This window comes from Mustela putorius, unplaced genomic scaffold (genome assembly GCF_011764305.1).
Source record: "Mustela putorius furo isolate JIRA1106 unplaced genomic scaffold, ASM1176430v1.1 tig00000382_pilon_pilon_pilon, whole genome shotgun sequence".
Taxonomy (NCBI): domain Eukaryota; kingdom Metazoa; phylum Chordata; class Mammalia; order Carnivora; family Mustelidae; genus Mustela; species Mustela putorius.
The window spans coordinates 2,489,424-2,514,255 of record NW_025421367.1 but is presented as its reverse complement, the minus strand read 5'-3'; the positions used below and the strand labels follow the sequence as shown (position 1 = coordinate 2,514,255).

Here is a 24,832-nt window from a genome sequence, read left to right as displayed (position 1 = left end):
TCCAGAAGAGAGGGATCCTAACCTGCCTTTTTAAAAGGTCTCTCGCCTACAGACATCCTATCAAATGAGCTGAGAGCTTGCCACAGCTTCACAACACTGTGAAGGAGCTGATTCAGTTTTTTAGTAAACCCGTTCTATACATTCTTTCATTTCTGTTTTCCTTCAGAGGTCAGAGATGTTTTCTTACATGTATTTTCATCCAAGGAAGGAAATAACTGAACACAACATCATCAAGTGAGAAGCACAAGAAACTGGATGTCAATGTCAGTAAAAGCGGCAGTATCATATTCAGAGTCTTCTGGTCTCGGGAAGGACATCACGGACGCAGGGCTCCACACGCTTGCAGCACGCTACTAAAAAATGCCAAGTACTGGCAAAGTTACATGGTTTCATACAACTCAGAAAATGCAGAAGAGAATAAAATAAAACACACAGGAAAGAGTACTACCTTTGCAGAGGCATGATTTCACAGGCCATCCTTGCAGACGCGATTGCCAGGGACCCTCACAACTGGCTCTTGCACACCGATCTGGCCGTCGGTGGGAAGCGGCTTCTCCCGGCGGCTGAGCGGGGCTCGGGGCGGGACGGCAGACTGCACCTCGCAGCTGGAGCGGCCACTGGCGCTGCCCTTAGCCCCTGTGCGGCCGCTCCCAGCCTCCAAACTTCTTCAAGCAATGCTATTTTATCGGCTGCCTCTCTACACTTACACTGCAGTCCACTTTGACCTTTTGTTCCAGGGAAGCAGCTGAAACCTCCAGCCAATCAGCGGGGCAGCTGCCCTGGTGCTTAAAGGCGCTGTTTCTTTTGCTCCTGCTGCCGCCCGCTCCTGCTCCTCCTCCTCCTCCTCCTCCTCCTCCTGTTTCTCAGGGGGCTTGCCTAATTCTGGTAACTCGAAACTTTCCTCTTAGCGAATCCGCAGACAAGCTTGTCAGTCTGGGGAGAGCAACCAATAACTGCGGCCAGAGCAAAGAGTCCCGTACTTAATGTTACAGAGACTGCCAAGGAGGAAATCCATTTGTCAAGGAAAGACATCGCCTATGAAACTAAAGGTTTCTGTGACACAAGGCAAGACCTAAGCTCCATCCCCTCTCTTCCTTTAAAAAAGAAAAAAAAAAAAATCCAAACAAACCGCTGGCATTGGAAGGCACGATACTTTTCTAGAAGGAAGGCATGCTTCTAGACCCTTGCCCTACCCACATTTATTTCCTGCTGTTTGTTTACCCTGCAGTGGTTACTAGTCACTGGTGACATCACCCCAGGCACGTAGCTCACACTTCTGGGGAGAATACATGTCCTAAGATTGTCCAGCTTCTCAAGGGATCAAAGTGTCTACTCCCATGAAAGTTATTTCAACTTACCATCTCTGCACTTTATCTTTATAAAAATTGAATGTGCTTAAAAAAAAATTGAATGTGTTTATTTGCATAATCATTTCCCTCTAAGAACATTAACAGCATGTTTTGGTTGGTTGCTTATTGAGGTATTTATCTAGTGTTCTATTGGTCTATATAGCTATTTGTTTATTTTTTACAAGTAACACCAAATCAATTTTTCCATAAGGTCTGCTAAACGCCCGTTAATTATCCGGCCTTCCTTGCAGTTTCTGCTTCAGTACAGAATACTGAAGTGTTATTCTGAGGAACATAATTGCTAATCCATAGATTTTATACACTGCAAGAACAACATAAGTACATTTTAAAAAAGATTTCTTTCACATCACGAGGGCTGCAAGGAATTTATAAGAAAGCCCAGAGCATCGCTTTTCATAGGATAAAGGGCAGACGGCCAGAGTCCATGGTGTTGAGAAACAGCAGGGGCTTAAAGGTCCAAAAGGTAGCCTCCTCCCCTGTAGTTTTTCCCAGTTTTTTCCCCACAGACAACTCATAATTCTGAATTTAGAACACAAAATCCTACTGTGTGTCCTTTTCTTTATTATACCTGCTAATAAAAACATTTCATTGTCTGACTAAATCTACTTAACCATATTTATGAAAGTGGGTTAGTCATCCTGAAACTTGTGTTCAGATATTAACATAGAATATTAATGACTAAATTCAGCCTTTTAAAACAGAAGTTGACTTAAGTTCAGACTTTAATTAAAATTAATATATTCCTTTTTTGATATTAGATTGGGAAATTCTAATTTGATTCTACAACAACTTAGTTCTGTATATTTGCTTACATTTATTTTTCAAAATGCCTTTACATCTTGCTGAACACTTTGGTAAACTGCTTGAGTTAGAAAATCATGGTTAGGGTGGCTGGGTGATGGACATTGGGGAGGGTAGGTGCTATGGTGAGTGCTGTGAAGTGTGTAAACCTGATAATTCACAGACCTGTACCCTGGGGCAAATAACACATTATAAAAAAAAAATAGCCACTTTAAAAACTGGCTTTATTTTTTAAAAACTTAAAAAAAATGTCATGGTTATATATCATAACATCTTCATTGATGAGTACAGTAGGTACTAGAAAATTAAGTAATTTGTTCAAATTTACATAGGAAGTCAGTGGCAGAACAGAAACTGGATTCACAGCTTCTTAGGTCTGCTCCCAAATCCTGCCACCTCACAGTGCTTACTCTAATCTATATGTATATGAGTTTTTAAATATTTTGTCAGATACAGATAGGTTGGGAAATACAGTTGGCCATTGAACCACACAGGTTGAACTGTGCAGGTCCAATCACGCATTTTTTTTTTCAGATATAGTACAGTGCTGAAAATGTTTTCTCTCTTCCTACTGATTTTAACAACATTTTCTTTCTCTAGCTCCCTTTATTGTAAGAATACAGTGTGCAATACATATAACCACAAAATACGTAAGACAGTTATTCAAGTTATTGGTAGGGCTTCGGGGAGTCAAAAGTTGTATATGGTTTTTCGACGGCACAGGGGTTGGTGTCCTTAACCCTCGTTGACCAAGGGCCAACGGTAATTAAAGTTCAAATGACAGAAGTAATATTTTGTCTTTTCTGATTTTTACGAACACATCAATACTAAATGGCGAAAATGAGTTCACCAATAAAGACCCCAGCATCAGTATGGTAAATTAAACCACAATTTACATTCATTAATTAAACTGTAAACTACAATTTACATTCATTACCTACTAAAGATGAAATACTGATGAATAGGGGGGCATTCAAATTTTAACACCTGATTCCACTTATGTTTCCTGATAAATTAAGTCTACCTTCCTGATATATTAAGTCTAATATGCCATATTACTAGTGACATGTCAATGGTTATTTTTAAAAATTACTGACCACTGTAACTCAGTAATCACACGCCTTTTCAAGTTTCATCATTTATTTATAACAATTCCTCCTCTTTTGGACTCTCGGTTTCTTTTCTGGGCATTGCTTGATGATCATTTAGGAATGTGTACCTGGACCACAGCTCTTCCTCACTACCACACCCACCAAGGACTCTCTGCATCAGGGATCTACTTTGCTACTTTCCATTGCTAACATCCTCAGAGCAGTTCCTCAGTCAGCCAGCAGGAGCGCCATTCCCCTGAACTCTACCAGTTCTAACTACTCGAACACTGATAGCCTGCCCGCATTTGCTCCACACTTAGCCCCTTCCCGTGCATCACTCAACCCCCACGATCCTGCCTCCCCCATTCCTCCTCCTCTACCTTAGCTCTCTCTTCAGCAACAACTGTTCTTCTGTCTGCAGAGGATAATCTGCACCCAAACCAACAGGCATGCAGCTTAAAAAAAGGCACATTCCTGGCTCTCCTCAGCATTTAGTTATTTCTAAAATGGGTTCACTAGCTTCCTCGGTGTCTTCACCCTTTCTAAATCCTGCCAGCTGGGTTTTCTACTGCCAGACTACTAAACATTGCAAAAGAAAGTCACATAGCCCTGGAAACTAGTGGTACTAAAAATTCATGCTATTTAACCTCGGCATGAACCTCAATTCTGTGTGGCAACTTTTTAGTTATCTTAAATGATTTTTCACTGCATTCCCATAGAAACTGCTGCAGGTCGTCAGCGCCACATACCTGAAGCTCTCTCAGTCACACATTACCTCTCCTCCAAAATTTATTCAGAAAGCCAAGATCATCAAATATAAGTGAGTGAGTACCTTAAGTCTTTGGTCTTTTTTGTTACACTTAACGGTTTAAGTGCACCCCTGCTCCCCATATATACACATCATACACACGTCTTCTTCTATTTGACTTCTTTTTTTTTTCCTTTTTTTTCTATTTGACTTCTATTTGACTTTTTCCTAGTCTAGGAGAAAAGGTCTCACTCACAGGATGCCAATTTCTTATCTACCTTCTGGATATCATCATTTTCTCCTTTCTCTGGAAGAAGCTTGATCTCTCCTAGATCTTAACTATAGGCCCCTTTCCAGTAGGTGTCCCCCAGCCTTAAAAAGTTTTCCTCAGCGGCCCTGCTCTCTGGTGCTAGTGCTGTTTCCCCCTCTTTCCCAATGACAGACTTTCCCCGAAGCCTACCTCTGCCGTGCCCACTTCTGCATAAATTACTGACTTCCCACCACATGCCAACAGACTTGAGACTTCATCACTTTTCTGAAACTGCTTTAAGGCCACCAGTGCTCTTTTGACTATGAAATGCCTTTTCTTGAAGCCCTTTCTACTCTTTTTTTTTTTAAAAAGATTTTATTTATTTGAGAGAAAGAGAGCATGAGAGCGAGCACAAGCAGGGTGAAGGGCAGAGGGAGAGGCGGGGTCCTGGCTGAGCAGGGAGATTGATGTGGGACTCAATCCTGTGAGCCAAAGGCAGACAGTTAACTGGCTGAGCCACCCAGCTGCCCCCTTTTCTACTCTTAACTTTTCAGAAACACTCACCCTCGGTTTTCCGAGTCTTTGGCTCCCCTGCCCTGTCATCTTTCCCAAGAATTCCCCAAATGTCCCTGATGTTTCCATCCTTTTATTTCATTTGTCTTTCCTTCTCTCTTACCAATCCTCCCTGCCCTGCCTTCCAGACCAGCACCATCCAGTACAGACATTTTATTAGGGCGTAATAAGTTGTGTTCTGGAATGAGGCTCCTGGAGAGTGTATCCTGATTCTACGACAGACGAGCAGTGTAAACTTGGGCAGGCTGTATATTAAGCTCTGAAGTTGCTCTGAGGAATAAATAAGATCATGTATGTAAAATAAAAAGAATAGTCCCTGGCAAATAATAAGCACTAAATCATTATTAGTATTATTATCCTAATCAACACTTTGAAACCCTCCTGTTATATGACCCTCACATTTCTCTTCCTCCTGGCCCCTCTCGTTAATGATGTTGTTATGCTCTTTATGAATCAGATTCAAAGCGTGAATCATCTTTCCTTCTCCTCCCTTGCCTCTCCTTAAGCGAAGCCGTTGACTGGCTTGTCTCTTTAATCAGCTGGCCTCGGTCATCTGCAGTAGGATGATGATCCTTCTGCCTCCACTCAAACCCCCTCCAGTGCATGCATTTCACTATTAGAGTGAGTTTCCTACGGTGACTGTGATCTGCTCACTTGGCACTCACCCTTCTGCTCAAAACCTTCATTAGCTCCCACCACCTCTTCAATGAACCCCTATTATTTAATATGATGATTAAGACTCTCCACCAATTAACCCCAACTGACTCCTCCAGTTCAGCTGCTTATATTTCCTAAAGAAATCACTCCAAACAAACCTGGAGACTATTTTTGAACCTGCTCTAAATTTTTCTATCCCAAACATGAACATTCGTTCATACTTCATGCTTTTCCTTCTGTCTGGACTATTTTACCATTTCACTTTCTCCCGGCAAAATTCTATGTATATGTCAGTCAGGCTTAGGACAGTTAGAAGAACTCTCTTTCCCCTTTTAAGTCCTATAGCCCTTTGCATCCCTAATGATATTTATCTTTTCTCTCCCCTCAACAATTTTATTATTATTTGAATCTATATATTACTTCCCTATTGTAATGTAAGATCTCTAGGATGAGAACTCCATCTTCCTGTAGCAACTACACAGAACAGACAGTAAGTGTTGAATGAATTCATTGATAGGTCAAACACTCTTCCAGAAACAGAAGCATAGCTCCTTTGATTAGATTTTAATTTATCAAGCAATATTTCCATCCACTTTTTAACATATCCCATTGTAGACCTACACTTAAGATAAAGCAGATGCCTCACCCAGGTTCAGGTAAAGAATGATAACCAGTAATTGACGAAAGAAATAAATCACTGAGTTTAGACATTGATGTGCAAATAGAGATGACAATGTAAGATTGTTAAGATTCTATCCAAAACTTTTGAAAGCTTTAAAGCATTTTACATTATGCAGTTTCTCCTGGATTGTCTATTTCCCTTACTACACTTCAGCTGGCTTGTAGACCTCTAATTTTCTTACATAATTTCTTCATCAGATTCCAAGTGTTTGGTAATACATGTGTTTGCCCTTGTGCTATCAAGAGCAAACACTGCTCCAAAAATGATGTGGCTTCAGTTGTTTCAATTTCAACATCAGTTTGAAGCAATCCAAGAGCCAAGAACATTTCTTGGTCACATTAGTTTGCTTTCATATATTGTTTTAAAATCAAACCGATTTATTTCCTAAAACAAAAGGACATATTAAGACGAATTCCTTCTTACAAGTTTGGTAACAAGGTGCTAATTCTTAGGCAAAGTTTCTTCCTCATATTTTTATCCATCTTTGTAAAATGCACTAAGGAGCAATGGCTTTCACAAGACAGTGACACAGGACTTATAAATGGTAATGACTAAAGCTGATAGGAGTTTTCCATAATCATGAAGCCAGTATTTTTAGGGTACATATAATTTCGATACTCTGGTACTGCTGCACAGGGTCCTGATTAAACTTGCTCTCTGGCAATCTCTGTTAGAACGCTAGCAAATTCCAGAGCTCAAGAAAACATCATCCTCAACCAACAGCAATAAATGTCAAAAAAAAAAGGGGGTGGGGAGAATCTACAGAGGTCGTATATATGTAAGGCAACTATCATTTCTTAAGAATCTATGCTGTGCTCGTTTTAATAGATGTGGAAAGGAAGAAGTTAATTAACTTGAACACTCAGCTAGTAAATGGCTCACATGAAGTCAGCATCTGAACGCCATATTTCCACTACATAATAGCTCTTACAGATAATAAAGTATTACAAATACCTATTGATATTACATATTATCAATAAGCTCCAAGAAATAAAGAATTCTTTTTTTTTCTTTCGGTCTGAGGCTTATATTTAGATGAGTCAGTGTGTGTGTGTGTGTGTGTGTGTGTGTGTGTGTATTGTAATATCTTATACTGCTTATTTGAACCAAAGACACACACTGGATGAAAACAAACGTCTTCTGCTACACTGAGTCAGCACTCTGTGTGTGTGTGTGTATGTGTGTGTGTGTGTAGTGGTAGCAGCCAGCTGTAGCTGCAATGTGGGAAGGAAGTGACTGGGCTGTTGAGGGAAAGAGGAAGACAGAAAAAGATGGAAAAAATGAAGCTTTAAGTGGCGTTCTTAAGTGTATTCCTCTTATTAAGAAATTAATATACAGAAATGACAGATGGGCTGTCAGTTGTTTTTATGTAAAAAAAAAAACTACAGTGTTTAAGAATAATTATTAAATCCTTATAGAAGATTTACTTTAGAAGTCAAAACTGACACTCAAGCTAAGTGGAACAGGGAAATTTTCTACTTAGGTGAACTATTTCTTTCAGTAACAACAGAAATCAACCTGCCTGCATTACTTAAGGCTAAAATAAAAAAAAAGTTAAGAAAGTCAACATAATTATTTTCTCATTTATTAGGCTTCTCTATAGAAGAAGACTGTTGAAAAAAATCCCATGGGGATAGAAATTATATAGTTGGTTTTCCAAAGACACCCTCTTTAATTCTAAAGGTGGATCTTACTTTTAATACTGTGTGCTGGCTTATATCACTAAAATATATTTGACCAGCTTTGCTGGACCTCAGATGGCTAGAGGGTTCATTTATTTAGGTGCTAAAATCCTACAGGGTGGCAGTGAGGGAGTAGCAAGAACAGTGCTTTAGCAACGAGGCAGGGTTTCCAGGCCTCCACACCTGGAGATACACTACTCAGGCTGCCCTTCTCACCCCCCTGGCAGCTTTGATTTTACTAACTGGCTCCAACATTCCCAATATAGAAAATAAGATTTAGAACATTCCCCAAGAAGACTGAGTAATGATTTCAAATGGAAAGATGAGTGTTTCTATTGGATGGTACATGAATACACAGTTCTATAGAAATTCATACAGAAGCTTTCTCTATTTTTTTCCTTTACAGAAGTAAATTTCTTGTAACAACTGAGGGACTGAAATTTCTCCATAAAAAGTGGCTAAAAATAAACTCTTTGAGACAACTTACATAATTGTTCCCCAACTTTCTGGGACAGAGAAAAATCCACATTTTTGCCAGATGGAATCTCAGTGAGTGATGACTGCCAATAAATAAGCGCTCAAGCACATTTTCCTGGAATGGGACCCCGTGGGCATGACTTTCTCCAAATGTCCCTTGGGAGTTCAGATAATAGTGTTTCTGTTCTTCTAAAATAAGTCATGTCCCACACAACAGCTGCTACCACACCTGAGATCAGCCGCCTTAAATTGTCCCAGTGAACTTTCACCCTGTTAAATGATATTTCTTGGCAGAGGAGAAACAGGTTTCAGCAGAGGTTCCTTAGAGAAATGTCAGAGTTGTTCAGTGTGATATGGTAACCGGCAGACTAATTCTGTAGCCATATATCATCAAATAAACCTCATACTTCCAAGACTTGAAACACTGAGCACAAGCACAGAATCTCTGAATGTCAACACACAGGCTGGTCATATTTATTTATTTACTTCAACACAAAGCATTGTGCTTTTCTTTGAAGCAACCAAATAAATAAGTGAAAATATATTTAAAAACAAAGTAAGAGGAAGTAGTGATTATTTGTGTTACCAAGAATAGGTCACATAAAAAAAAAAAAAGGATCACAATCATAGTGCCTTAAAGTGTCAACATCCCTACTGCATTTTAAACGATCTGATTTTTTAGAAGTGCTTTTAAATTCAGTATTTCAGAGAACTGGGCCCATTGCGTTCATTGTGTATGTGCTATATCTTCTCTACCTAGTGCTATTCATATATAGAACATTATTAGAATTCACAATAAAACCAAAAAACTTTTTCTCCATTGAATTTTAGTGAGGAGATATGTAAATTGAAAAAAATTCAAATAAATAAGAAATAAACTGGATGTATAATTACTAAATAAAGCTTATAAAACCAATGATTCCCTCCATAGGCAATGCAATTGATTCACTATTCAAAGAGATATAGAAAATGCCTTGAAAACCAAATTATAATTCTACAGTGACTTTCTAGAATATTACTTCAGTAAGACAACTCTAAAACATAAATCAATCCAACTTTTAAAGTCTAGAAACAGCCTAGTAAGATACTTTTAAACAAATATGAGTAACTCTGGAAATAATATCATCCTAGATTTTAAATCACTCCAAGAAACAGATAAATAGTATAGAATTTGGCCAAACCAAGTAATAATTGAATGTATTCTTTGTCATTGAGTTAAAATGAGATAATATTATCTCTTTCCTTTCTGTCCATTAGTCCATGACTGATGCCTGTTCTTTTTCATGCTCCCCACCACCCCCATTTAAAGTTGTATTATTTAATCTCTGAATTATAGCATTTTCTTCTTAATAGGTTTTGCTGAGTTTAGTTTTCTCTACCCTCAATCCAGATTGTACAGATTTGATATTCCTAAAACACTGCTCTAAAAATGTCAGAAAGCTCTGAAAGTTTTTCATAGCTTACAAAGTAAAATCCAAATTCTATACACACCACCCTATTCCTCTGTTTTCACACTCACGACCTTTCTCCTTCACTGGAACTGGGGGTTCAGGCAAGCTGAACTGTCCTCGCCTGCTGTCATGTCTGCTTTCCTGCAATTTCTATTTGAGGCATTTCTCCTAGCCAGGAATCCCCTCCTGGCCACATACCCACTGAACCAAAGCTCAGACTGCCTGGGTTTCTCATATGCTGCCCCATCTGATTCCTCCATTCAGGGGATTTTATCTTGAATGAATGAAGCCATAATTGCCAAGTCCAAAAGAAGTTCTCACTCTACACAATTTCTCTAAAATATGACAATTACTACTTCCTCCTTGAAACATTTGACATTCTTGATTTAAAAAACAAAAAAAAATTTTTCTTATTACAAATTATATAGTATATGTTCACATACACATTTACAAAATATAGACAAGAAAGTAAAAGTCAAACATAATCCATCACTTACCTAACCAGTGTTCCATGTGTTTGTATACATTCCACTTCTCCTCTGTATATATAATATATAACATATATAATTATATACAAAGATGGGACAGTGTGAAGGTACTTAACGTTATTATACTCTATGCTTCAAAATGGCAGATAAGGTAAATTATATATATATTTTACCACAATAAAAAATATTGGATAATGTACTACATACTATTTTATAGCACATTTTATATAATAATCAGTAATATGTTTCTAATCCTCAAAAATATTTTCTATGCTTGTCTTATCATATTTTTATCCATGATAATGATATATATATTTTTTAAATATTTTATTTATTTATTTGACAGAGATCCCAAGTAGGCAGAGCAACAGGCAGAGAGAGGGAGAAGCAGACTCTCTGCTGAGCAGAGAGCCCGATGTGGGGCTTGATCCCAGGACCCTGGGATCATGACCTGAGCCGAAGGCAGAGGCTTTAACCCATTGAGCCAACCAGGTGCCCCGATAATGATATTTTTAATCATTTGGTTCAAGTAGTGACTACCAGATTTCTCCACTGTAAAAGGAGAAACATTATCTGTGAGATGATCATTGGAGACTGTGAAAGTTTAGACTCCAGACATATTGTGAGCATCTATTTTGAAGGCAGAGATAACAGGACTTGCTGATGGATTGGTTGAGAAAGGGTAGAGGAATCTCAGATTTTTGGCTTGAGTAACTGGTGAATAGTGGCACAATTTATTGAGATGTGGAAAAACTTGCGTAGAAATGGGACTGCCTTTTTTTAGGTGGAAGTATGAATTGGGAGGCCTGTTTTATATAGACTGAGTGTGAGATATTTATTAAATATTTGAGTGGACTTATCAGGAAGCCAATAGGCAGGACTAGCCTCATGGGTACATGAAATATGCAGTCTCCTGGGGCCCCATACTGGGTTTAACGCTCTGGTGTTGCTGTCTTCAAATTTTTGATAATTTTAAACAAGGGGCTCTGCCTTTTCACTTTAGGTGGGGGGGGCAACCCAAATTTAGTAGGTGGTAGCACCAATTGGATATATCAATTGGGAGTACGATGGAGAGGCTGGAGGAAAACTAACCTTTGCAAGGTCTAGAAACAGTCTGCAAAAGAAGACAGATTTTGCAAATGAGACTAAAAAAGCATATTCAAGAAGACTAGAGGGAAAAGAGGAGAGTGTGGTATTGCAGAAGCAATGTGAAGAAAGTTCTTTGTAAGGGAATAATGAGTTGGGTCAAATGTGGCTGAGCAAGAGTAAGGTGAGAATAGTAGATTGATCTCTGGATTTGGCAGTATGGAGACTGCTGGTGTCCTTACTAGGAACACTTTCAGTGTTGTGTGGGTTGAAGAACAGGAGGAATGGATGTTAAGAAAGCAAGTAGGTATACTCCTTTATTGGAGATTTGCTCCAAAGGAGAAGAGAGATACTCTTTCTGGGCAAGTGTTAAAAAAGTGTTGTGAGTTATTATAACATGTTTTTATCCAATGGAAAAAATCTAGAAGGAAATTGATGTCAGAGAAGGGAGGTGATTATTTGAATATCATCCTTAGGTCAATGAAAGGGAATGGGATTCAGAGTACAAGCACAAGGGTTGATCCCAGAGAGGTGCAAGTTTAGTTCATCCACTGTAATAGTACAGAAGGCAGAGTATAAGGGTATAGATATGAATACCTTTGTAGATTTGGGAGGTAGGAGGGTAACATCAGTCTTTTGTGATTGTTGTGTGAAATAAGATAAAAACTTTGGATTGTGCCATAATATTTTATAGATCTAAGCCATGTCCATTTCTTTATTAAACTGAGGTTCATGTTTTCAGAAAACAAAGGCACTGGTGAAAGAAGAGAAGAGCTAGGATGCTAACATAATTTTATTTTTGTTTTTCTAAAATCTGGCTCAGATTGTTGATAAGGAGACCAAAAAGACAATTCCATGGGAAAAGAATAGTCTTCTTAGCAAATGGTGCTGGGACAACTGGATATCCGCATGCAAAAGAATGAAGTTGGACTGATGCCTCATACCACATATAAAAATTAACTCAAAATGTACTATATACTTAATTTTAAGAGCAGAACTATAAAACTCTGAGAAAAAAACATAAACATAAATCTTTGTGACTTTGGATTAAGCAATGGTTTCTTAGATTAGACATCAAAATCATAAACTAGAGAAAAAATAGATTACTTGAACTTTATCAAAATTAAAAACTTCTGTGCTTCAGGGAACATTATCAAAAATGTGAAAAGACAACCCTCAGAATATCAAAAAATATCTGAAAAATTGCGTATTTGACAACAGGCAGTATCCAGGATCTATAACTAACTCTTTTAGCCGGTAAAAAGACAACCTGATTTTAAAAATGGGCTATTTGAATTGCCATTTCTCCAAAGAAGATATACAAATGGCAAATAAACATATGAAAAGATGTTCCTCATTATTCCTTAGGGAAATGCAAACCAAAACCACAATATGACACCATCCTACACTCAGCAGAATGGTTGTAATAAAATAGACACTAACAAGTGGTAACAGAGATGTGGAGAAACTGGAAATACCATACACTGTCAGTTGGAATGCAAAATGAAGCATTCACTTTGAGAAGTAGTTTATGGGTTCTTGAAAAAGTTAAACACAGCTTACTATATAAACCAGCAATGCCACTCCAGCCATGTACATAAGCGAACTGAAAACATAGAAAGACTTGTACACAAATGTTTATACTAGCATTATTCATAATAGTCCCAAAGACCCAGCAACCCAAATGTCCCTCAACTGATGAATAAATAAATAAAATGTGGTGTCCGTATTCAACAGAATTTTATTCAGCCTCAAAAAGTCATGAAATACTGACACGTAATATGGATGAACCTTCAAAGAATGTCCTAAGTGAAAGAAGGAGAGGCAAAGGACACATATTGTATGACTGCATTTAGATGCAGTGGCCAAGAGTTGGAGCTTCATAGAGATGAGAGGCCACTGACCATTCATGAAAAGGAACAAGGGCACTCCAGACAAAAGGAATGATGTTAGCAAAGATGCAGAGGTGTGAAATTATTATGGCATCCTTGAAATAATGTGGTTGCAATGCAGCCTGAGCATAGGATAAAGAACTGTGGTAGAGTAGGTAAGGAAGTAGATTGAGCCAGATTTTTAAAGAACCTGAATTCCTTGAAATTTATTCAATGAGAAGTCCTCTTGGCTTTTATAGCACCTCTCTTATGCCACTTCTCAACCTCTTACATTATTTTTGTTAACTGTGGATGAATTAGCCTCACTAAATAGACTGGGAGACCCCTAAAGATTAGAGAGCATGCCTTAGTTCTCTCTGGTTTTGCAGGGCCCATTGCAAAATGTGCCCACCAGGAGTTTGTTGACTTTGAATTACTAAAATAAATTTAGTTAAGGCCACAGCAGTCCACATATACTTTGGTGATTTACAGGCTACCAAAAATTATCTGCATGTATGAAAATAAATTTCCTTATTGTTAATACCATCTCTTTCATCAACCACTCAAACTAAAAACAAACTACATTTTCGTTAATTGAACATAATAAAAAATAAATAAACAAAACAAAAAACCAAAGAATAAACCTTACCAAGAACACAGTTAACAAATTTGTATGTTTTATGTATTATATACTGTGTTCTTATAATAAAGTAAGCTAAAGAAAATGTTAAAATCATAAGACAAGATTTAAAAAAAAGAACTTTGAAAAAAACCTTTTTAAATTGAAGTTTGGATCTCAGTGAAATGTCAAAATTTGAACAGTCAGAGCAATTGTACTAGAGTGGCAGTTTTGGTGAATGGGTAGAGAATTATTTGTTCTTTAATAATCAAAATACTTAGAGAAATATCAGAAGCTTTCATTTTAAACCACAAGAATAAAAGGAGACTAAAGTTAAATAATGGAAAATATTTTTAATAGGTATTCAGCTTATATGAAAAAGTTCATCTGAGAAAACCTTAGAATATTTATTGTGGGAGCTGGCGGTGGTTAAGAACAGATTAGAAAACTATCTGTAAAGATAGAGATGTTTTTCTAACCCACTCTGGGACCTTGGGGCCTTTTACAAACCTACTTTTCTATAAACCTTCATTAGTAAGGCCAAAGAGTAGGAGTGCTCTGTCAGGGCAGTATGTGGGGAAGTTTACCACTGTGCTTTTCACAAGGCGGTTTCAAACTCCCCCTTCCCTACATGGGAGCTACTCCAGTAAAGCCTACAAGGTCAGCAAAACAGTTATATTATTTGGTAATTTTTCAAACAGTATGGTTAGGAATATTGTAGCTAAGAATTCTAATTTCATTTGATGTTCACTAGTCAGTTCAAGATTCTGAACTTGGCCCCCCGTATCAGAGTGTGAGACACTACAGGAAACACACACACATGTTCAGGAAACAACTGGAGTGCCCTTTATGAAGTAAAAACATGTGATGGTTATGACTGCTTTTTGTGGCTGGCTGGACTTTAGAAATAAAGAAAGTAATATTTAATTTCAGGACTTAATAGATCAGGATGCTTGAAGGACAATGAGTATGGTTAAAACTGTTGAATATCAATTCATTATTAGTATCATTTAAAGCCTGAATCTTATGACTTATACTACTTTTATATGAGACTAAAATATGAAGTGTTGTTTGGCAAACATCACGAGGAACACACTTTCTGCCACAGGAGCAGAAAGTTGCAGAGACTGGTTATAAGTGTCATAAAACAATGGATTTTTCCTGTATAAATAAGCAACATCTTACTGATAACAGGGACAATATCAGGGTCAGAGTCCTGGTGGGGAGATGGCCCAGAGATTAAGCGGGGAAGACAAGAAAGCAGAGTTTTGACTTGTGTGGTATCTCTAAGGGTAGGCAGTACAAGGTTCCCTGGCATGAGGTGAGAACTTTCCAAAGACCCAAAGAGAGAAAACTCACACATAAAATTCTACTCTTTCAGAATCAGACCTCAACCTCTGAGGTGTAGGTCAGCTAGATGAAGAGAATGGAACTTAAACTCAAACTGAGCTCATTTAATAATAATAACACAACAACAGGAGCTAAGGCAGCAGCAGCAAACAAAGTAGGTGCCTGTTAGGTAAGTCCTGCTGTGGATGCAAAAACTACCCAGGAGACACACTCCCTTCTCCACCAGGCAGTCATAATCAGGTTGAGGAAGAAAGTAAAAGACACATGAAAGGGTAAAGAAATTCAAGATATAGGACAGGCAGGAAGTAACTGTAAAATAATCTAGACATATATTAATCTCAGCCTGTCAATAAAACATGTAAACTTGGATAATTTGTCTAACTCAAAAAATATTTGTGAAATGAATAGTCTTCTCAGAATCATGATTTCTTCATCCAAAGTTACTTTTCAGATACAAATAAATCTTTTTACAAAGCTACTTGACAAAACTGTGATATAGGCCAAAAAATGTCACATGCAGGGTTATTATAATTTTTCCAGCATTGTTGAGGTATCATTGACAAACACTAAATTGTATATACTTAAGGTATAAAATATGATTTACATATACATTGTGAAATGATTACCACAATTAGGCAAATTAACACTTTCATCCCCCCACGTAGTTATGATTTTGTTTTTGTGATGGGAACAATAAAGACTAACTTTACCAGCAAATTTCAAGCATACAATATAATATTATTAACTACATTCATCACATTATACATTATATCTGCAGAACTTATTCACCTTATAACTGAAGTCAGTAGCCTCTGGCCAGTGTCTGTCAATTTCTCCCTGCCTGTAGTTCCTGGCAACCACCATTCGACTCTCTACTTTTGAGCACAACTTTTTTAGATTCCAAATATAAGTGAGATCACACAGTATCTGTCTTTCTGTATCTGGCTTATTTCACTTAGCATAATGTCCTCTGCATTAGAAGTGGAGGATTTCCCTCTTGCATGTGTGTGTATACATTACATTGTATACATACAAGAAATATACATATACACACATGCTGTATGTATACACAATGGAATATTACTTCTACCACTTTTTAATACCCTTATCCACTGACAGACACTTAGATGGTTCCATATCTTAGCTATTATAAATAATGCTGCATTAAACACAAGAGTGCAAATATCTCTTTGAGATACCGATTTCATTTCTTTGGCCATATACCCAGAAGTGGAATAGTTAGATTGCATAGTTCAATTTTTAAGTTTTTGCGGGACCACCACACTATTACCTGGAATGGCTGTACCAATTTACATTCTTACCAACCCAGTGTACAGAGGTTCCCTTTTCTCCACATCCTCACTAATACTTGTTATCTCGTCTTTTTAATAAAAGTAATTCTAACAGGTATGAGGTAGCTCATTGTGGTTTTATTTTGCATTTCACTGATGACTAATGACATTTTCATATATCTGCTTGCCACTCCTATAATCTTCTTTGAAAAAAGTCTGTTCGACCTCTTTGCCCAGTTTTTTTAAAATACCCATTACCCATTGAAAGCCCTTCCCCCTACCAACCTCCACTCCAGTAATCATCAGTTTGTTCTCTATAGTTAAGGGTCTATTTTCTGGTTTGCCTCTCACTTTCCCCTCCTATGTTCATCTGTCTTGTTTCTTAAATTCCACATATAATTGAAATCATATGGTATTTGTCTTTCTCTGACTTACTTTACCTAGCATAGTATTCTCTAGCTCCACCCACATCATTTCAGATGGCAATATTTCATTCATGGTTATGGCTGAGTAATATTCCATTATAGATAGATAGATATAGATATAGATATATGTATATATACACACATGTCCCACATCTTTTTTTATCCATTCATCAATGGACACTTGGATTTTTCCATAGTTTGGATATTGTTGATAATGCTGCTATAAACATCAGGGTATATGTACTGCATCAAATCTGTATTTTTGTATCCTTTAGGTAAATAACCTATTAGTGCAATTGCTGGGTCATAAGGTAGTTCTATTTTTAACTTTTTGAGAAACCTCCATACTATTCTCCAGAGCAGCTGCACCATTCTGTTCTCTAGAGCTGCTGCACCATTCTGTTCTCTAGAGCTGCTGCACCAGTTTGCATTCCCATCAACAGTGTAAGAGGGTTCCCCTTGTTCCCCCGGCCTTGCCAATACCTGTTGTTTCCTGTGTTGTTAATTTTAGTCATTCTGACTGGTGTGAGGTGATATTTCATTGTAGTCTTGATTTGTGTTTCCCTGGTGATGAGTAATGTTGAGTGAGCATCTTTTCATGTGTCTGTGGGCCATCTATATGTCTTCTTTGGAAAGATGTCTATTTATGTCTTCTGCCCACTTCTAAGTTGGATTTATTGGTTTTTGGGTATTGAGGTTCATACTTTTAAAAATCAGATATGGATACTCTTTATCAGATATGTCATTTGCAGATATGTTCTCCCATTCCAAAGGTTGCCTTTTAGTTTTGTTGATTGTTCCCTTTGCCACGCAGAAGATTTTCAAACTGATGAGTCCCAATAGTTTATTTTTGCCTTTGTTTCTGTTGCCAAGTTTCATTCTTTTACATGCGGATATTCAGTTTTCTAAGCAATTTACTGAAGAGACTATCTTTTCCCCACTGCATAGCCTTGGTGTTCTTGCTAAACTATATTTGTGTGACCTTATTTCTGGGCCCTCTATTCTGTTCTATTAGTATATGTTTGTTTTTATGCCAATAACATACTGTTTGATTACTCATAGCTTTGTAATACAGTTTGAAATCAGGAAATGTGATGGCTTCAGCCTTCAGCTTCATTCTTCATAGGATTTCTTTGGCTATTTGGGGTCTTTTGTGTTTCCACATCAATTTTAGGATTTTTCTAGGAAAAATGTCTTTGGAGTTTTGGTAGGGGTTATACTGAATCTGTAGATCTCTTTGGGTAGTATAGGCATTTTAACAACATTAATTCTTCCAATCCATAAACATAGGATTTGTCTTTTATCAATTTCTCTTATCAGTTAGTTTTCAGTATACAGATTTTTCACCTCCTTAGTGAAGTTAATTACAAAATATTTTATTCTTTTTGATGCTATTGTAAATGAGACTGTTTCCTTAATTTCTTTCTCAGATAGTTCATTGTTAGTGTATATAAACACAACTGAATTTTGCATATTGGTTTTGTATCTCACAACTTTACTGAATTTGTGTATTGGTTCTAACAGTTTTTTGGTAGCATTTAGAATTTTCTATATATAAGATTATGTCATCTGCTGAGACCATTTTACTTTTTCCTTTCTGATTTAGATGCCTTTAAACTTATTTTTTTTCTTGCCTAATTGGCTCTGGCTAGAACTTCTATTACCTCATTTAACAGAGGTGATAAAATGGGCACCCTTGTTTTTATTTCTGATGAAGAGGAATAGCTTTCAGGTATTCATCAGAAATTATGATGTTAGCTATGGCTTGTTTTATGTGGTCTTAATATGTTGAGGTACATTCTTTTTACTTAATTTTTGACAGCTTTTAATAATAAAAGAATATTTAGTGTTGTCAAATCCTTTTTCTGCATCTACTGAGATGGCCATATGATTTTTATCCTTCCTTTTATTAATGTGGTGCATCATACATCATATTGATTTGCATATGTTGAACCATCTTTGCATTCCAAGGGTAAATCCCACTTGATTAATGTGTATGATCCTTTTAATATCCTGGTGAATTTGGATTCCTGGTAATTTGTTGAAGATTTTTATATCTCTATTCATCACAGATATTGGCCTGCAATTTCCTTTTCTGTAGTAGCCTTATCTAGCTTTGGTATCAGGGTAATTTAGGCCTCATAAAATGAGAATAGAAGTATTCTTTTCTCTTCATGGGGCGCCTGGGTGGCTCAGTGGGTTAAGTCTCTGTCTTTGCCTCAGGTCATGATCCCAGGATACTGAGATCGAGCTCCTCATCAGGCTCTCTGCTCAGCAGGGAGCCTGCTTCCTCCTCTCTCTCTCTGCCTGCCTCTCTGCCTACTTGTGATCTCTGTCAAATAAATGAATAAAATCTTAAAAAAAAAAAAGGATTCTTTTCTCTTCAATTTTTTTGGAAGAATCTGTAAAGGACTGGAGTTACTTCTTAAAATGTTTGGTAGAATTTATCCAGGACATCATCCAGTCCTTGCAGTTTATTAAGAAGCTTTTAATTACTGCTTTAATGTCCTTACTTATTATTGATTTGTTCATATTTTCTATTTCTTCATGATTCAGTCTTGGGAGACTGCATGGTTTTAAAATTTATCCATTTCTTCTAAAATATCCAATTTGCTGGTGTATAATAGTTCATTGTAGTCTCTCATGATTCCTTGTATTTTTATGGAATCAATTGTAATGTCTCCTCTTTTATTTAGAGTTTTACCTATTTGAATTCTCTTTGTTCTTGGTTAGTATATGTAAAGGTTTGTCATTTTTGTCTTTTCAAAAAATCAACTTTTAATTTTGCTGATCTTTTCTCCTTTTTTTCTAGTGTCTATTGAATTTATCTTTGCGCTAATTATTATTTTTTTCTCTCTGTTAACTTTGAGCTTAGTTTTCTTCTTTTTCTAATTCCTTGAGGTGTAAAGTTAGGTTAGTTATTTGAAGGCTTTCTTTTTTTCTATATAGTCACTTATCACTATAAACTTCCCTTTAAGAAATGCTTTTGCCATACTCCATGAGTTTTGGAATGTTGTATTTCAACTTTCATTTGTCTCAAAATACTTTGAGATTTTTTTTGATTTCTTCTTTTGTCCACTGGTTTTTAGGATTGTTTTAATTTCCATATATTTGTGAATTTCCCCCTATTATTAATTCATAGTTTCATACAATCTAGTGAGGACACCTAAGGTTTCAATACCCTTAAGTTTGATAAAACTTGTTTTGTGGTCTAACATATGTTTTAACCTGGAGAATGTTCCATGTGTGTTTGAAAAGAATGCGTTTTCTTTCTTCCTTTTTTAAATTAATTAATTTTTAAAATAAACATATAATGTATTTTTATCCCCAGGGGTACAGGTCTGTGAATCGTCAGGTTTACACACTTCACAGAACTCACCATAGCACATACCCTCCCCAATGTCCATAACCCCACCACCCTCTCCCAACCCCCGCCCCCAGCAACCCTCAGTTTGTTTTGTAAGATTAAGAGTCACTTATGGTTTGTCTCTCTCCCAATCCCATCTTGTTTCATTTATTCTTCTCCTACCCCCTTAACCCCCCCATGTTGCATCTCCATTTCCTCATATCAGGGAGATCATATGACAGTTGTCTTTCTCCGATTGATTTATTTCGCTAAGCATGATACCCTCTAGTTTCATCCACGTCATTGCAAATGGCAAGATTTCATTTCTTTTGATGGCTGCATAGTATTCCATTGTGTATACATACCACATCTTCTTTATCCAAAGAATGTGTTTTTTGTGACCACTGAATGGAATGTTCTGGACAGTTCTATTAGGTCCATTTGATCTACAGTGTCTTTCAAGTTTGGTGTTCCTCTGATTTTTTGGTCTGGATGATTTATTCATTGTTAAAAGTGGAGTACTAAAATCTCCTATTATTGTATTGCTTTCTATTTCTCCCTTTAGTTCTGTAAATATCTGCTTAAAAATATAGGTGCTTAAAAAATTAGGTATATATGGATACATATATATTTATAATTACTATATCATCTTAGTGAATTAAAGTCTTTACCATCATATGGTGACCTTCTTTTTGTCTTGTAACAGATTCTGATTGAAAGTCTATTTTGTCTGATGTAAGTATAGTCACCCCACTCTCTTTTGTTCACTATTTACATAGAATATCTTTTCCCATCCTTTCATTTTCAGCCTATGTGTCCTTAAAGTGAATGTCTTGTAGGTGACATATTGTAATTATATTTTTATCCATTCAGATATGTGTCTGCTAATTGAAAAATTTAATCCATTTACATTTAAAGTGTATTATAAATGTAAATAATAAGATGTATTACTGCCATTTTATTGTTTTCTGCTTTGTGGTTGTTTTATTTCCTTTTGCCTGCTGTCTTCCTTTGTGATTTGTTGATATTTTGTAGTGGTGTACTTTGATTTCTTTTTCATCTTTTGTGTAGCTACCAGAAGTTTTTTTCTTTGCAGTTACCATGAGATTTACCTAAAACATCTAAATAGTTACAGCAGTCATTTTAAGCTGATAACTTTAATTGCATATAAAAACTTTACAATTTTACTTCTCCCTCTCTCCAACATTTCATGCTATTAATGTCACACTTTTTTTTTTTTTTAAGATTTATTTGTTAGAGAGAGAGCAAACAAGCACAAGTTGGGGCAGGGACAGAGAGAGAAGCAGACACTCTACTGAGCAGGGAGCCTGATGTGGGGCTTGATCCCAGGACCCTGAGATCATAACCTGAGGTGAAGGCATCTGTTTAACCAACTGAGCACCCAGGTTCTCCACACATTTTAAAAATATTATATATCCATTAACAAATTATTATAGCTATGTTTTTATACTTTTGTCTTTTACATTTTATACTAGAATTAAGAATTAAGTGATTTACATATTACCAACATAGTGTTAGATTATTCCGAATTTGACTATATATTTATCTTTACTAGTGAGTTTTATACTTTCATATTGTTACTTAGCTTCCTTTTCTTTCAACTTGAATAACTCCCCCTTTGCATTTCTTGTAAGGCATATCTAGTTATAATGAATTTCCCAAGATTTTGTTTGTCTGGGAATGTCTTTATCTCCTCTTCAATTTTGAAAGGTACAGATTCAGAAAACACACACAACTTTGCTGGGTATAGTATTCTTGATTGGCAGATTTTTTTCTTTCAAACTGAATATATCACCCTACTTCTTCCTGGCCTACATCAAGGTTTCTCTTGTAAAATCCACTCCATAGACTTGTTGGGGGGTAATGAGTTGTTTTTCTCTTACTGCTTTAAAAACTTTGTCTTTAACTTTCTAAAAAACTTTTTTTTTTTTTAAGAGAGTGATTGTGGGTGGGGGAGGAACAGAGGGAGAGAGAGAATTCCAACCAGGCTCCACACCCAGCACAGAACCCAATGCAGGGCTTGATCTCATTGATCATGACCTGAACCAAAATCAAGTGTTGCATACTTAACAGACCAAGTGACCTCAGTGCCCAACTGTGTCTTTAACTGTGATGATTTGTATAATGTTTGAGTTATCTTGATTGCAGTTCTTCACTTCATGCAGAATGATGTCCATGTCCTTTCTAAGACTCAGGCAGTTTTCAGCCATTATTTCTTTAAATAAGTTTTCTTCCCCTTTTTGTCTCTCCACTCCTTCTGGGACTCTCAAGTTGAAATATATTCATTCACTTGATGGTATTCTATAGATGCCACATACTTTTATCATTCTTTTTCCTTCCTTTTTTGTTTTTGTTCCTGTAATTATTCTAAATAACCTATCTTTATTTGCTGATTCTTTCCTCATGATCCAGTCTACTGTTCTCTGTTCAAATTTCAGTTCTGTTATAATATTCTTCAACTTCAGGATTTCTGTTGTTCTTTCTTGTGGTTAATTCTTTATTAAACTTGATTTTTTCGGTATTAATTCCCTGATTTCACTGTCTGTGTTATTTTGCATCTCTTTGAACTTTTTAAAGATGATTATTTTGAAAAATTTTCAGAAAATTTGAAGATCTCTATTTGGGTTTGGTTACTGGAGCTTTATTAGTTTCCTTTTTGTGGTATCATGTTTGCTTAGTTCTTTGTGACCTGTGAAGCCTTGTGTTGGTATCTTGCATCTGAAAGAGAAAGCACCTCTTCTGGTCTTTACAGACTGGTTTTGTCACAAAAAAATTTCTTCTTTTGGGTCCCTGGGCTGATGCTACTGCCTCTGGGATTTCAGTTGAGCAGGGGTGAGCCAGGTCATGTGGCTGCTGCTGGGTCTGCGGTAGGAGTTTGCAGTTGACAGGCCTGATCCCTGGGGTGATGGAACTGTCTTCAGAACCTTGGTCAGTAGGGCTGGCACTGAGACAAGCGTTGACTTTCAGGTCTGCAAATAGTGGGCCTGTTACCAGGTGTGCAGATGAGTGTGGCTCCTGTCAGGTTCCTGGGAGAATTCCTGCCAGCTCCCTGGGAAGTTCCCTGGGTCGGCAAAACTGGACTGAATTACTGACAGGGGCTGGAACTGAATCACTGGGTTGCTTCAAGGTCAACAGTCAGGACTGAGTCTGCAGTCTTGCCTCCAGGGGTATGGATGGGTGTGTCTCCTACCAGGTTCCTAAGTGGTTAGGACTTCCCTTGGACAATGCCCAATGGGGTTGGAGCTAGGTCACAAGGCCACTGCAGGATATTGTCAGACAACATTTCAACAGGCCTGCCTCTAGGCAGTGTGTCTCCCATCCCATCCCTGGGAGGGTAGGAGTACCCGTAGACCACAGCTGAGAGAGGCTGGAGCCAGCACAGCTTCAGTATCCTCGGTCAGACTGAGGTTGGAGGATCTGCCTCTGGGACAGGGACAGGTCTTTCTCTCACCGGGTCATTGGGAGGAAAGGATTATTTCTGAACTAAGGCTGAGAGGGGCTGGAGCCTAGTCATATGGCACTTCAGGGTCCACAGCTGAAACTGAGGTCGGACCAATATGGGTGGGTGTGGCCCCTCCTTGGTTGCTTGGAAGATGGTGCTAGCAACAGCAGTAGGGCCAAATGTGGCTGGAGCCAGGCCTGTAGGTAGACTGGGCTGTTTTCTGGGTCTGTAGCTTACAAAACTACAGTTTGTGAGTCTACCACCTGGGTGCAGGCATGTTCTTTCAAAATGGACTTCTTCAGTCTTGGGCTCTACTAGGGTTTTGCAACCTTCTACTTAGATACTGAAGCTCCCACAGAGGCACTTTTGTCCATGGATAACTACCAACTTACTGTTGCTGTGGGGGGAAATGAGATGGGGGCTCCCTATTTTATCATTTTGCTCTATAATTTTTAAGGCAAGTATCAAGACAAAATACTATTAAATCAAAATACAGGGTCTAATCTTAAAGAGAATATAGGCATACCTTGTTTTTTTGAGTTTCACTTTATACACTTTGAAGATACTGCATTTTTTATAAATTGAAGGTTTGTGGCAACTCTGCATTGAGTAAGTCTATTGGTGCCACTTTTCCATCAGTAGTTGCTTACTTCATATCTCCAGGTCACATTTTGGTAATTTCACAATATTTCAAACTTTTTCATTATTATTATTATATTTGTTATGTGATCTGTGATGATGACTCACTGAAAGCTTAGATAATGGTCAGCATTTTTTAGCAATAAAGTGCTAAATGTTAAAATTACATATATTGTTTTAAACATAATATTATATAGCATACCTAATAGATTATAGTATAAATTTAAATGCACTGGGAAATAAAAAAATTTATTTGACTCACTTTACTGAGATATGTGCCTTATTGTGGTCATCTGGACACCAAACCTGCAATGTATCTGAAATATGCCAGTGTCTGGAACTGAGATGGCCCCAGAAAGTGTGGGTTATGTGGTGGCCGTAGGGATGAGAAAAAGGCAAGCATAGAGCTGAGGGAGAAAAAACTGTTAAGACAAGCAGAGGATGGAGCAAGGAGTCTCTCGTAGGCTAGGC

The 24,832-nt window shown here is 37.3% G+C and overlaps 1 protein-coding gene across 13 annotated transcripts in view; it reads right to left on the bottom strand.

Annotated features, from left to right (window-relative positions):
• Nucleotides 1-24,832, bottom strand: part of FAM13A (family with sequence similarity 13 member A) — a 366,926-nt gene that overhangs the window by 99,558 nt on the left and 242,536 nt on the right. For 5 of the 13 annotated variants that reach the window (XM_045079369.1, XM_045079367.1, XM_013058040.2 and 2 more), the window contains one exon: nt 10,280-10,321. The exons of 2 other annotated variants lie outside the window; for them this stretch is intronic. In XM_045079369.1, the coding sequence (XP_044935304.1) occupies nt 10,280-10,321 (42 nt within the window). Of the gene's footprint in view, nt 1-448; nt 1,011-10,279; nt 10,322-24,832 lie in introns of those variants that run through there. 6 more of the 13 variants (XM_013058043.2, XM_013058044.2, XM_045079371.1 and 3 more) reach the window with 5 other exon arrangements.